A 10,915-nucleotide genomic window follows, 5' to 3' on the forward strand; every position below is an offset into this window, starting at 1 on the left:
GCTGATGATCGCCCTTCCGCCTCCCAAAAGGCTTTTAAGGCTTTAAAACATACTCCAGATCCGCGCCTCAATGGCCGGCCTTTCTATACTTAACCCCTGGAATACCTTTCGTATTCGTTTTGGTCGGTTGGTCCCTGCACGAGCCAGATTTAAGGTGTGTGTGTGTCTCTGTCTGACTGTGCTCGAAGTATAGGATCCACATAGGAGACCGCATCATATCCCCTCCCCCCTCCCCCTTCTGGATTTCTCTACTCGTCGCATGCCCCGTTGCATGCGTGGCAAAAAGAACAGATCAACTTACGTATAGCATTGTCTCATATATCAATTGCATTATTCCCCTTTTGCCATTCATTCTTCGCTTGGTTCGATGTGACACTGTCTTGTTTCCCCTTTCCTCCATCCCCTTATCCGATTAGACCAACATGTCTTCTGCCATTCAACAAGTGGATGGCTCCCCGTTATTACGGCCGCGTGTCATCCCGGCCATGAAGAAGTCGACGACGGATCCTACGTCGGTTCCTCCTTTGGAAAGCTTAGAGTCAAGGTAGGCAGCGAGCGACCAACTCGAAGAGTCGCCAACAAATTCGGAGGCTGATTATCTTTACTTTTTAGCGGCCATTCGACACCTATCCCTGAAGATGCCCCGCCTTCCCTCCATTCGATTTCCACCGCCAGGAAACAAGCTCGAGCACGCACACGAATCTTCTATACCATCGACTATGTGCCCCGAGTGTCCCATTTCGACCCGAGAAGCGACTACCGCAATTTTCGCGGTTTCTATACCTTGTTTTGGATCGCATTGTTTATCATGGTGGTTACCACAGCGCTTCGCAATATCAAGGATACTGGGTCCCCTTTCAGAGTGAGAGTTTGGAATCTGTTGTCGGCAAACGTGTGGTCCATGGGCGTCAGCGACCTGGCTATGGTCGTGAGTAGCGCTGCGGTGCTACCCCTCCATCGCATAATCAGGGCTCGTGGTGGTGTTTGGCGCTGGAAAGGAGGAGGCATGGCCATGCAAAGTATCTTCGAAGCGGCCTGGGCCTGCTTATGGATCAAGTAGGTTGCGACAGCTATACTATTCCCGGGGTCGTGATTCCTTGAGCTAACCATGAGGTGCAGTTGGCCCTTTATGATGCGCTGGACCTGGACAGCGCAAGTGTTCTTCACCCTCCATACGTTGACTATCCTGATGAAAGTACACTCATATGCCTTTTACAATGGTCATCTCAGCGAGACTGAGCGTCGTTTGTCCTCGCTTGATAAGCCCGGCTCTGTGTCCTTGGAAGCTCCGGTGCCGTATCCGGATGCCTCCCCTCGTCGGCACGCTGCCACCCGGCGCCATAGTCAACACGCACGATCTGAATCGATAGCCGAGTTGCGCGAGGACCTAGCCACGGAGCTGACCTCGCCGATGGGCAATGTGACATATCCTCAGAACCTGACGGTCACCAACTATGTGGATTTCATCTTCTGTCCCACTTTGTGCTACGAGTTGGAATACCCTCGGAACAGTGACCGGGATTGGATCGAGATCGGCCTGAAAACCCTCGCGATCTTCGGATGCATCTTCCTTCTGACGTTGACCAGCGAGGAGTTCATTGTACCTGTCTTGAGCGAGGCCAACATCCAGCTCCACACCGTGTCAAGCATGGCCGAAAAGGCCCTGATCATGGCGGAGACCATTAGCATGCTTCTCTTTCCTTTCCTGATCACCTTCCTGCTTGTCTTTCTCGTCATCTTTGAATATGTGCTGGGCGCTTTCGCAGAGCTAACTTGTTTTGCCGACCGTCATTTCTACTCGGATTGGTGGAACTCATGTGATTGGTACGTCTGCTGCACACGGACACCTTTGGTGGCTTTTATGGAGGCTACTAATGATGTGGGTTGACATGAGCTGATGAAAACGTTTCTATCTTATTCAGGTTGGAATTCTCCAGAGAATGGAACATCCCCGTACACCACTTTCTCCGGCGCCATGTCTACTTCCCCTCTCTCTCCCACTTCTCCAAACCAGTCGCCATGTTCATCACCTTCCTCGTCAGCGCCATCGCTCACGAACTGGTCATGAGCTGTATCACTAAGAAGCTTCGTGGCTACGGCTTCCTCGCCATGATGCTCCAGCTGCCCATCGTTGCGGTCCAGCAGTCCAAGTACATAAAGGGGAAGACCATTCTCAACGTACGTGCATCCATGATAATTCAAACCACTCCCGACTATAGAAAGCATGGAACTAAGACTAATCTCTTCCTCCATCAGAACGCCTTCTTCTGGCTATCGATGATTCTCGGGTTATCCATGGTGAGTACTACCACTTAATGTTGGTGTCCCCAGACCCTCGACTGATACTTAACCTCCCGTCCAGATGTGCGCACTCTACGTTCTCGTCTGAACTTATGCCATCCCACACGAACCAACAGACACTCAGATAGACAATCTTACTCGCCCCGTTCATATATACATACCATCTACAAAGCTAGGGTTGGCGCTATTACCATCGCCCCCACACCCCTGCGACCAACCACATATACCATACTCTATCATCAATTCTTGAAGCATACTTCTCTTCTTCTGTGTGTTATCATCATCCCTCATATATATCCTGATATTTTTCATCACTGCATGAGTTGAGCCACTCCTTCTTAGCGCGTCCCCACTTTTCTTTATTCTTTCTTTCCCAATGCAATCTACAGTGCTTGTACAGCATCAATTCTGCTGATTTTATGCAACATGCCAACTTTCCGCTTTTGCCTGCTCATGCCCATTTTAAGAGTCCGAGTTCCGAGGGAGAATATAGAAAGAAGACTGGATCTAGAGAACGGTATTCGTGAATAAGGGATCTTTGTCCAGTACAGCGTGATAGAGGAGGGGGTTATAGATCATATATGCTATAGGGACGACTCTCAAAGATATATATTCGCCCGATCGGGTTAACTCTGAGCCCAGGCCACATTTGCAGCATTGGCATATATTTCTACCAAAACGGCTAGAAAGCAATACAAAGAACCAACGGAAGAGACTGAACAACCATGAAAGATATCTTATTTCCATTCTGCTGCACCGATGTCGCCATCGTCTATACCAAAATCTTGCCAAATAGTCGAACAACAAGCAAAAACTCGGTTCCGTGACCATGATGACGCCTGGAAAACAAAAACCGACAAAAACTGGGATGGTGGAACGCGACGGAAAGATACTCACTCGGCCAATCGGAAACCCGCCGTTCCAAAAATGATACAATGAGACGGGTTTCCTGGCCGATCCCCGAATGGCACGTGTAAAGTGAACAAATCCAATACAGTGGCCAGCCATTCAAGTCGATAACCTCTAAAATCCCGACAGTAACAGATTGTAGCTAGACAAGGCGATCAACACCGTCTTAGCCAGGCCAAGGGAGCCAAATTGAGATATCATGTTGTGAGACAAAACGGTCAGAGTCCAACTATGCGTTTTGTGCACTGTCCCCACTTCTAGATATGCTCGATGGGCTCCTCGGGAAGAATAACTCTTTCGCGGCGATCACGAGGAAGACAAGCCTTGAGCGGGGGCTGGATAATATCGTTGAAAAGGAAGGTTCCGTAGACGAGCAGAGCAAAGCCGGCCACTTGGAGCCATTTGAAAGTTTCCCAGCCCAAGGCTAGAGAGACAAGCCAAATGAAAAGGGTGCGGCACGTGTCGATAGTACTACGCGATGTAGCCGAAACGGTGTGAGTAACGGAAAGCCCAAAGAAATTGAAGCCGCTGGAGCAGAAAAACTTAGTATCAACAAGATCGAGATTGTTTAGTCATGATAACTTACCCAATGCTGATCATGATCAGGAAGCTGGAGATGGCGATTGGCCGGTTGTGGAGAATTTGGCGCCAGCCTTCCTTTGCGTCAAAGTAGCCATAGCGACCTGCCTCGGTCCGTCCGACAGCCAGGTACATGATGATCGAGCCGATGACAGTCACACTGAACCCAAAGATACCCTCCCAGCCAACAACCTGAAGAGGGTCCATGGCGTAATGTTCCAGGATCCATTCCTCGAGCACGAACTGTGAAGCGGTGAAGATCTGCGCTGCGGCAATGAGAAGAACACCGATCAGTGTTTGCACGGCTTCTGGAGTTCGTGCAGTGGTCTGCACTTCTCGAAGAGCATGTGTAATGGCCGCTGCTGCATTCTCCGGGACAGATTCATGGCCCTGGCTGAACAGGGCGCCGGCAAGGCCAACCAGCGCAACGCCAAGAACGACCACAAAAAGTGCAGCCCAGTGGTAGATGTGAAGTTTGCGGTGGAGAAAGATCACACTGAAGAGACCAACAAAGAGGACGAGGGCTCCCCGGGTCATTTGGTAAATACTAGCGGCGACGAACAGCAGCCCGACGTTCATCAAAGTAGTACCCGCGATGTCACAGCAAGCCGGTGCTGCAAGGAGGAAGATCCTCCATCCTTGGAGACGAATGCGCCCATCAGGTGTTTCATCGGGCTTGGTGGAATCACGAAGATATTCGGGGCCCCGAATCGTGTAGTCTTCCTCTTCTTCGTCAAGCCCATCATCATTGTGGACGGGATGATAACCGCCCGCCAGCAGAGGGGAGGAGTTGCTAGACAAGCGAGGAGCGATGTAGCGCTGGTAGAGATATGAAAATAATACGACAAGCCAGCTGCCCATCTCGCCGATGAACATCTGGATGCTATCATTATTGAGACGATATAAGCATTGTATAACTAATTGGCAAAGAAAGAAAGAGCGAGGGGGGAGATAGCATACGTCTGGATCACCGGTTGCTCGAAGGTGTGACGATACTTGGGGTCCGGAGAGTCACAATTGCGAACACATTGCATATCCTATCAGCAGCCATTGTCAGTCATGTTCGAAAAGGCAAGACAATCAGTGGAGCGTCAAACCTGATACTTGTTGAGGATTGTATTGCAAACCCCAGTCACGAGCATCATCGTGACCAGGAAGGGGACGGTGGCTTTGCTCGCCATGATTGCTATTTGTTGGAAGCTAACAACAAATGAGATCGAGCTTTGTGATGTATACAGATAAAGCTCGCAGAGAGCGGGTCCGATTTATGGAGGGGATGGTTTGATGTTTATCCAAGGAAGCGCGATAGAGGAACCCGGCCAAGGAGCGCAAGAGGCCAGTCGCATATGCTGCGATAGAGAACAGAGAGAAGAAAGTGGGATAAATCTATTCTATTGATAACCCATCATGGAAGAAGATGGGGTTTGAGGAAGGTGGTTGGTTGTTGGTGGTGGAGAATGATACGGAACAAAGACGGGGGGGAAGTAGCAAGTTGGATGGATGATGGGAGGAGGAGGCGGAGGAGAAGCGGAGGAGGAGGCTGAGGAGGAGAAAGGCAAATGACGGTGGATCGACCTAAAGTTAGCTTATCGGAACGGCAGCTGATCTCAAATGCAGTGAGTGGGGAACAAGCCAGCCATCACGGGATCCTTACTAAATCATCCTCTCTCCGCTTAGTTATCCATTGTATCGGTTGTATCCACGCTACTACACAAGATCCTTATTCACATCACGAATTCAAATCCTGGCTTGTTCAATGGATCTTTCTCTATTATCTATATATACAGACATCTATATCTACAGAAGTGTGGAAGCTCTTAAAGACTGTTCCAACTCGAGGTCGTATCCAATGATTGTAATAGCCTTAGAAATGCTGCTAATCTCATGAACCCCCAAACTCAAAAGACACTTCGCTGTCTGCCAGGGCCACAAAAAAAAAAAAAAAAAAGAGGCTCTTCTTTTCCCCCCTTTTGCTCCTTGCAACGCCTTGGCTAAGAATGAAATGATAGCAAAGTGTAGAATGAAGACCCAGGCAATCACTCCTGTGTCCCCCGGTTAATATACATCCGGCCTGCAATCAATTATGCCAGCAGAAACATAGAATCCACCACGCCATTCACCAGCTCAAAAATCATAAACAGCGCTCATGAGATAACAGAAAAACATGGACTAGATCACATGGCAATGATGGCAATTCCACTGTCGTCAACATTCATGCCCGTGTCTTTGCGATCAATCATCTCCCAATCAATGTCGTCCCATGAGTCGTTCATCAGAAGACCGTCCTCAAATCGGCCCGGGAGGTTGATCCAATCCACCGGTATCCAGTTCTCATCCGTCATTTCTCCGGTCTTGCCGTTGACCTCGACACTCTTTGGTAGCTCGTTGTCCTTAGGGGTCTGGGTGATAAGACCGGTCTCGATTGAATCCGGAGTGTCCTCGGATTGTGAATTGGTAAACATTTCGGGGTTGAGGAACTCGTCCATCGCTCCAAAGCCCAGGCCCACATCATCCCCGAGATCCAAGAATGTGTCCTGGATCGTTTCGAGGGAAATGGCACTGTTTGCCCATGGGTCGGCCGTCATCACGTCCATTGACGGTGGTGCGTGTTCCAGGGGCTTGGTCGCTTCTTTCTTATCGTCCTTGCTGTTTGTCGGCTTGAGAGGAGATGACGTAGGCACTTTGGCTGAAGAAGTACGAGGAGTTAGTTGCAGATTCGAGGCCGGGGAACTAGGCTTTGGTCCCAATTGACTGGGAGCATGGCCCATGGGAGTCGCACCCCCAGGAACTGGCGTACCTCCAAGCTTGGTATCGTGTTTCGCTGGAGATGATGCTGGGCCAAGCTTGCCAGGGGCCTGTGAGGTGTCCTTACTGCTTTGTAATCCTCCTTGGTCTTCCTCTTTGACAAGGTTGGTACGGAAACTCTCCAGGGCAAACTCCAGCGGATTTTCGATTGGCTCTTCGATCTTGTGGCATTCTTCGACGTGACTGTCTAGCGCGCTCTGAGTGGCAAAACCATGATAATGGTTCTGACATTCGGGGACACTGCACTTGAAAGCGCCGCTGAAAGCTGCACCAGCCAGCTTCACCTCTGCGCCTGTTTGCTTGTTTGGTTGAGCCTTGGGCACGGAAGTTCCAAGCACGGGGGTAGCACCGGCATGAGACTGCTTTCGCTTCTTCGGAGGGGGCAGCTTCAACTGCTCGGGAGGTATACTACCGGGTCCATAGGCGTGTGGAACACCCTGAGGCGATGGCGCGCCGAAAGGCGCCTGCGGAATGCCGGAAGGTCCCGATGCGGTTTGGCTGGAGGCACGACGAGCACGTTGAAGAGCCTCTTCCTGTTGCTGTAATTGGTGCAAGTTCGTCGCGTTCAGAGCGGGCATGTTGTTTGGGATGCTGGCCGGTGGCATAGATGCACCCTGTGGGGCACTGGGTCGCTGACCAGGTACCTGGCTTTGTTGCTGGTTCACTCGAGCGATCATATGATGGAACAGCTTTTTGATATAGTTAGTGGTTCCTGCGAGATACTCGGGCGTGATCGTGTACTGGTCAGCAAGTGCCCAATCAGCTCCGGTTTTGAATTGTCTCATCAATTGTATCCGCTGTAGAGGCCATTAGCTAAATGCAGACGCGGGTCAAAAGGAGACGAAGACTTACCATCGCAAGTAAACTGCGGACATTCCGCTCCTGGCCGGGTATCTTCGCTATAAATTGAACGAGCGCATCCATCCTTCCCAAATAGTCTGTCGAGTCACGCAGCTGCTGAGACATGCTTGCCTTCTGCTCCGGTGTGATTGTAACAGGCTCAGCAGGCGGCGCAGTCTTAGCGATTTCGTCGTACGTCATTCGGATCCTTTCGGGTAGGTTGTTCCATGCATCTTCAGCGGAAGTCCTACTGATGGATCCACGGCCTTGTGCTTGTTGCCTCCGCAAATGTAGCTCCAGCTGAGCACGTTGCTGAGGCGTCATAGCCGCCAGCTGTTCGCGGGTGAAGAACATGTTGGGCCTGTTGGGAACGGGGACGGGTCCTCCTTGTGAAGCGACAGGTTGAGTCGACTTTTGTATGGGCGTGGTTTGAGCTTCCGTGGGCTCCTCATTTGGAAGCTTCCTCTTGGGTGCCTGCTTAGTGACGGACGCTTTGTTTCCTTTTCCAGCAACTGTAGCCTGAGCCTTTGCCGTCCCATTTTGCGGACCCTGCTGCGATGTAGACTGTGGAGCTTGGGACTCTAGCTTGACTTGAGGAACTGTTGGAGGAACAGTGACAGGAGGCTGCGAAGTTGTCTGAGGCTGTTGACCCTGTTGACCCTGTTGAGCAGCCAAGGCACGAGCTTGCGCTGCTTGTATCTGCTTCTGTCTGTTCCGGTGAAGCAGATCACGGAGCTGTTCGTCACTCAGACTCTGAACTTGTGGACCAAGGCGCTGCCTGGCCAGCTGAATATCTTGTGGAGTGATCGGACGCATGGCAGGCATATTGATGGATGGTTGCTGCTGGCCGGATGCGAATTGATTATTCATGAAGGGCTGCGATTGTCCCTGGAATTGTGTTGGCATCCAAGGGCCTTGGCCGTTCTGTTCCGCGCTACGGCCGCCTTCTTTCGATTGGGCAAGAATCTGGGCAAGATGCAGTTTCTGCAAAGCCATTAACTTTTGTATGTCTACGCCTCCAAGTAGTTGTGGATTCGAAGCCGCCAGTTGTTTCAGTTGACCCCATGTCTTAATATGTTTCGGGACAGGCGACGAGATGTTCGGGTTGTTGTTCAAGATCGCTGGGGGGAAATGCAAGCGGTCCATTTCCTTGACTTGGTCAGGGGACATTTCGATGCCTCCGCCATGTTGGCGAAGAAGCTGCAACTTGTACATGTCATGTTGGCGCTGTTGCTGTTGCTGTTGTTGTCGCTGCTGAACCGACATCTGTTGTCCAGGCAGCATCTGGCCGTTCATGCTCGCAATGTGCTGTTGCAAATTGAGAGGTGCTCGCATGTTCTGCCCGTTGCCAATTTGGCCGGGCAACATCTGCTGGCCTTGGCCTTGCTGTGGGAAGTTTTGCTGAATCGGGATGGACTGTTGTTGATTTGCCCGTAACAAAGCCTGGTTGTTCGCCAGCCGGCGTTGCTGGAAGAAGAGATTCAACTGTTCATTGCTCATTTGGCTCAGTTGCTCTTGAAGTTGTGGAGGCAGCCCGGGTGGTATTTGAGGCCGTTGCATCGATGGCTGTCCGCCCATGGACTGGACATTAGCCTGCTGCTGCCCCATGCCAGGAGCGCGAGACGGAGGCCGAACCTGTGCAGCAACCTGCGCGGGAGACATTTGACCGGGTGCCATAGGACGGTTCAGCATGGACATTGCGGGACTTTGTTGCGTCATCTGGTGTTGCATCTGGGACCCGGCTTGTCCATTTTGAGTCATTGCGATCTGCGCTCTTTGCGCTGCCTGAACGCGTGCTGCCTGTTGGGCTTGGGTCTCGTTTTGTAGTTGCGATGTTTGTTGAGATCTACCTTGCGAAACATTCTGTGCGCCTTGTGGATGCTGCGCAAGAAATTGAGGGCTGATACCGGATTGTGCGTTTTGATTGAGCTGAGGGCCCATCTGGAACATATTCGATGCCGTCTGATTAATCGGCAAGGAACTAGCTGGCACCACAAGCTGGCCCGCTTCCTGAGACCGCAACCCATCTGCCTGTTGCCCTTGAATGTTGTCGACACTACCGATGAACGATGGCTCCGGGTTCTGTTGATTTCCCATGGGGTATGCGGAGTTGCGTTGTAGGTTCATCATGTTCGTTAACATTTGTCGCTGCTGTGGGTTCATCGATTCTGCCAGCATTGCAGCCCCGTTAGGGTCGACCCCATTACCCTGAGCACGAGCCATCTCCATTCGGTTTCGCCTGAACCGTCTAAGCTGGGTCAGAGCCTGCGAGCGGAAGAAGTAAGTCAACGGATCCATATTCTTCTTTGATAGGTATTGGCGCTGCTCTGGCGACATATTCTGCAGATTCAACTTGATCTTCTCCAAATCTTCTTGGGGAGTTTTGGAAATGATTTGGCTTGCAACTCGACAAACTTGCTCATATTCTTGAGCGGAAAGAGTTTGAAGTTCGTCGTTGTATGGAAACCCAACGCCGGGCCTTTGCTGAGCTCTTTGCTGCATGATGTTCTGCTGTTGCTGTTGCGGCTGTTGCGGCTGCTGTTGCTGTTGCGGCTGTTGGGGTTGTGGACGATGTTGCATTCCATTTTGCTGGCCCATGTCCCCAAGACCCATTGACATCTGTTGTTGCCCTGGCATCGGAGACGCCTGCATGGGGTGGTTCATTTGTGCAGGAAATCCTGCCTGACCAACACCAGTCATCCCCGCTGTTGGACCTTGGGGCATCATTCCGTTCTGCATCACAGCAGCTTGTCGTGCGCGGGTGTCGCGAATATGAACAAGCTTCTCGTTACAGTTCCTCTCGTATTCGATCTAGAAGTGTTAGGCTGGTGTAGCAATGGGGTCCAAAACGCGGAATGCACACCTTTTCTCTTGCGTCTTTGAAGGCTTTCTGTTCGAAAGCCAATGCCGCATGAGCGGCACTTTGCGTGTCAATGCGGGGTGTTATGAGACGGAGTGATGTAATCCTAGTGTGGAAATTGTTAGGTTGACAAAGCTACGCCTAGTCGAACTGGTTACACGAATCTCAAGCCACAGGAAGCGGTCAAGAGCACGTGTATAGACATAACGGCCACTTACATTTGATAGACCTTCATTGCCCGATCTCTGACCGGTACTTCCGCTCGCCATCCTGAATACTGGCCCTGGGCCTGCAGAGCCTGCGCGACCTGAGACAAGATTATCGAATTGTTGTTACCGCTATTCATACCTCCGCCCACGTTGGGGAGGTTTGCCGGATTCATGTCAACAACCCCCTCAATGGGGATCGAGGAGCAGTCCGCGCAAGCCTTCCTTTGACGTCAGCATTCGCTGGCCCGAATGCCAAGCGTTACACTTTGCGATAGAATCTTCGTGACTGAGGAAGACTTGATCGCACTCCAGATATCTCTACCTCGGTAAGAAGATGTCTTGTGGGGATCCACCGCAAGAGAGGCTTGGGTAGTCGAGAGCGATGTTGAGATAGGCGGTTAGCGGTCCGAGT

General features: G+C 51.3%; 3 protein-coding genes across 3 annotated transcripts; 1 reads left to right on the top strand and 2 right to left on the bottom strand.

Annotated features, from left to right (window-relative positions):
• The first annotated feature begins 412 nt into the window (after positions 1-412).
• On the top strand, positions 413-2,665 carry ASPACDRAFT_75969 (putative sterol o-acyltransferase (APE2)). The gene is made up of 6 exons (XM_020204603.1): positions 413-544; positions 613-1,056; positions 1,120-1,824; positions 1,923-2,178; positions 2,257-2,298; positions 2,363-2,665. Exons 1-6 carry the CDS (start codon positions 423-425, stop codon positions 2,387-2,389), a joined length of 1,596 nt encoding a protein of 531 aa, XP_020059200.1. The 5' UTR covers positions 413-422; the 3' UTR covers positions 2,390-2,665.
• An 802-nt stretch (positions 2,666-3,467) lies between these two features.
• On the bottom strand, positions 3,468-4,970 carry ASPACDRAFT_23400 (putative nucleotide-sugar transporter; the record flags this gene model as incomplete). Its single annotated transcript, XM_020199196.1, has 4 exons — positions 3,468-3,738; positions 3,797-4,672; positions 4,750-4,826; positions 4,887-4,970. 4 exons carry the CDS (start codon positions 4,968-4,970, stop codon positions 3,468-3,470), a joined length of 1,308 nt encoding a protein of 435 aa, XP_020059201.1.
• Positions 4,971-5,963: 993 nt separating this feature from the next.
• On the bottom strand, positions 5,964-10,676 carry ASPACDRAFT_10268 (uncharacterized protein; the record flags this gene model as incomplete). Its single annotated transcript, XM_020195297.2, has 4 exons — positions 5,964-7,391; positions 7,447-10,245; positions 10,298-10,400; positions 10,513-10,676. 4 exons carry the CDS (start codon positions 10,674-10,676, stop codon positions 5,964-5,966), a joined length of 4,494 nt encoding a protein of 1,497 aa, XP_020059202.1.
• Positions 10,677-10,915: the final 239 nt, after the last annotated feature.

The sequence above is a fragment of the Aspergillus aculeatus genome (genome assembly GCF_001890905.1).
Source record: "Aspergillus aculeatus ATCC 16872 unplaced genomic scaffold ASPACscaffold_3, whole genome shotgun sequence".
Taxonomy (NCBI): Eukaryota; Fungi; Ascomycota; class Eurotiomycetes; order Eurotiales; family Aspergillaceae; genus Aspergillus; species Aspergillus aculeatus.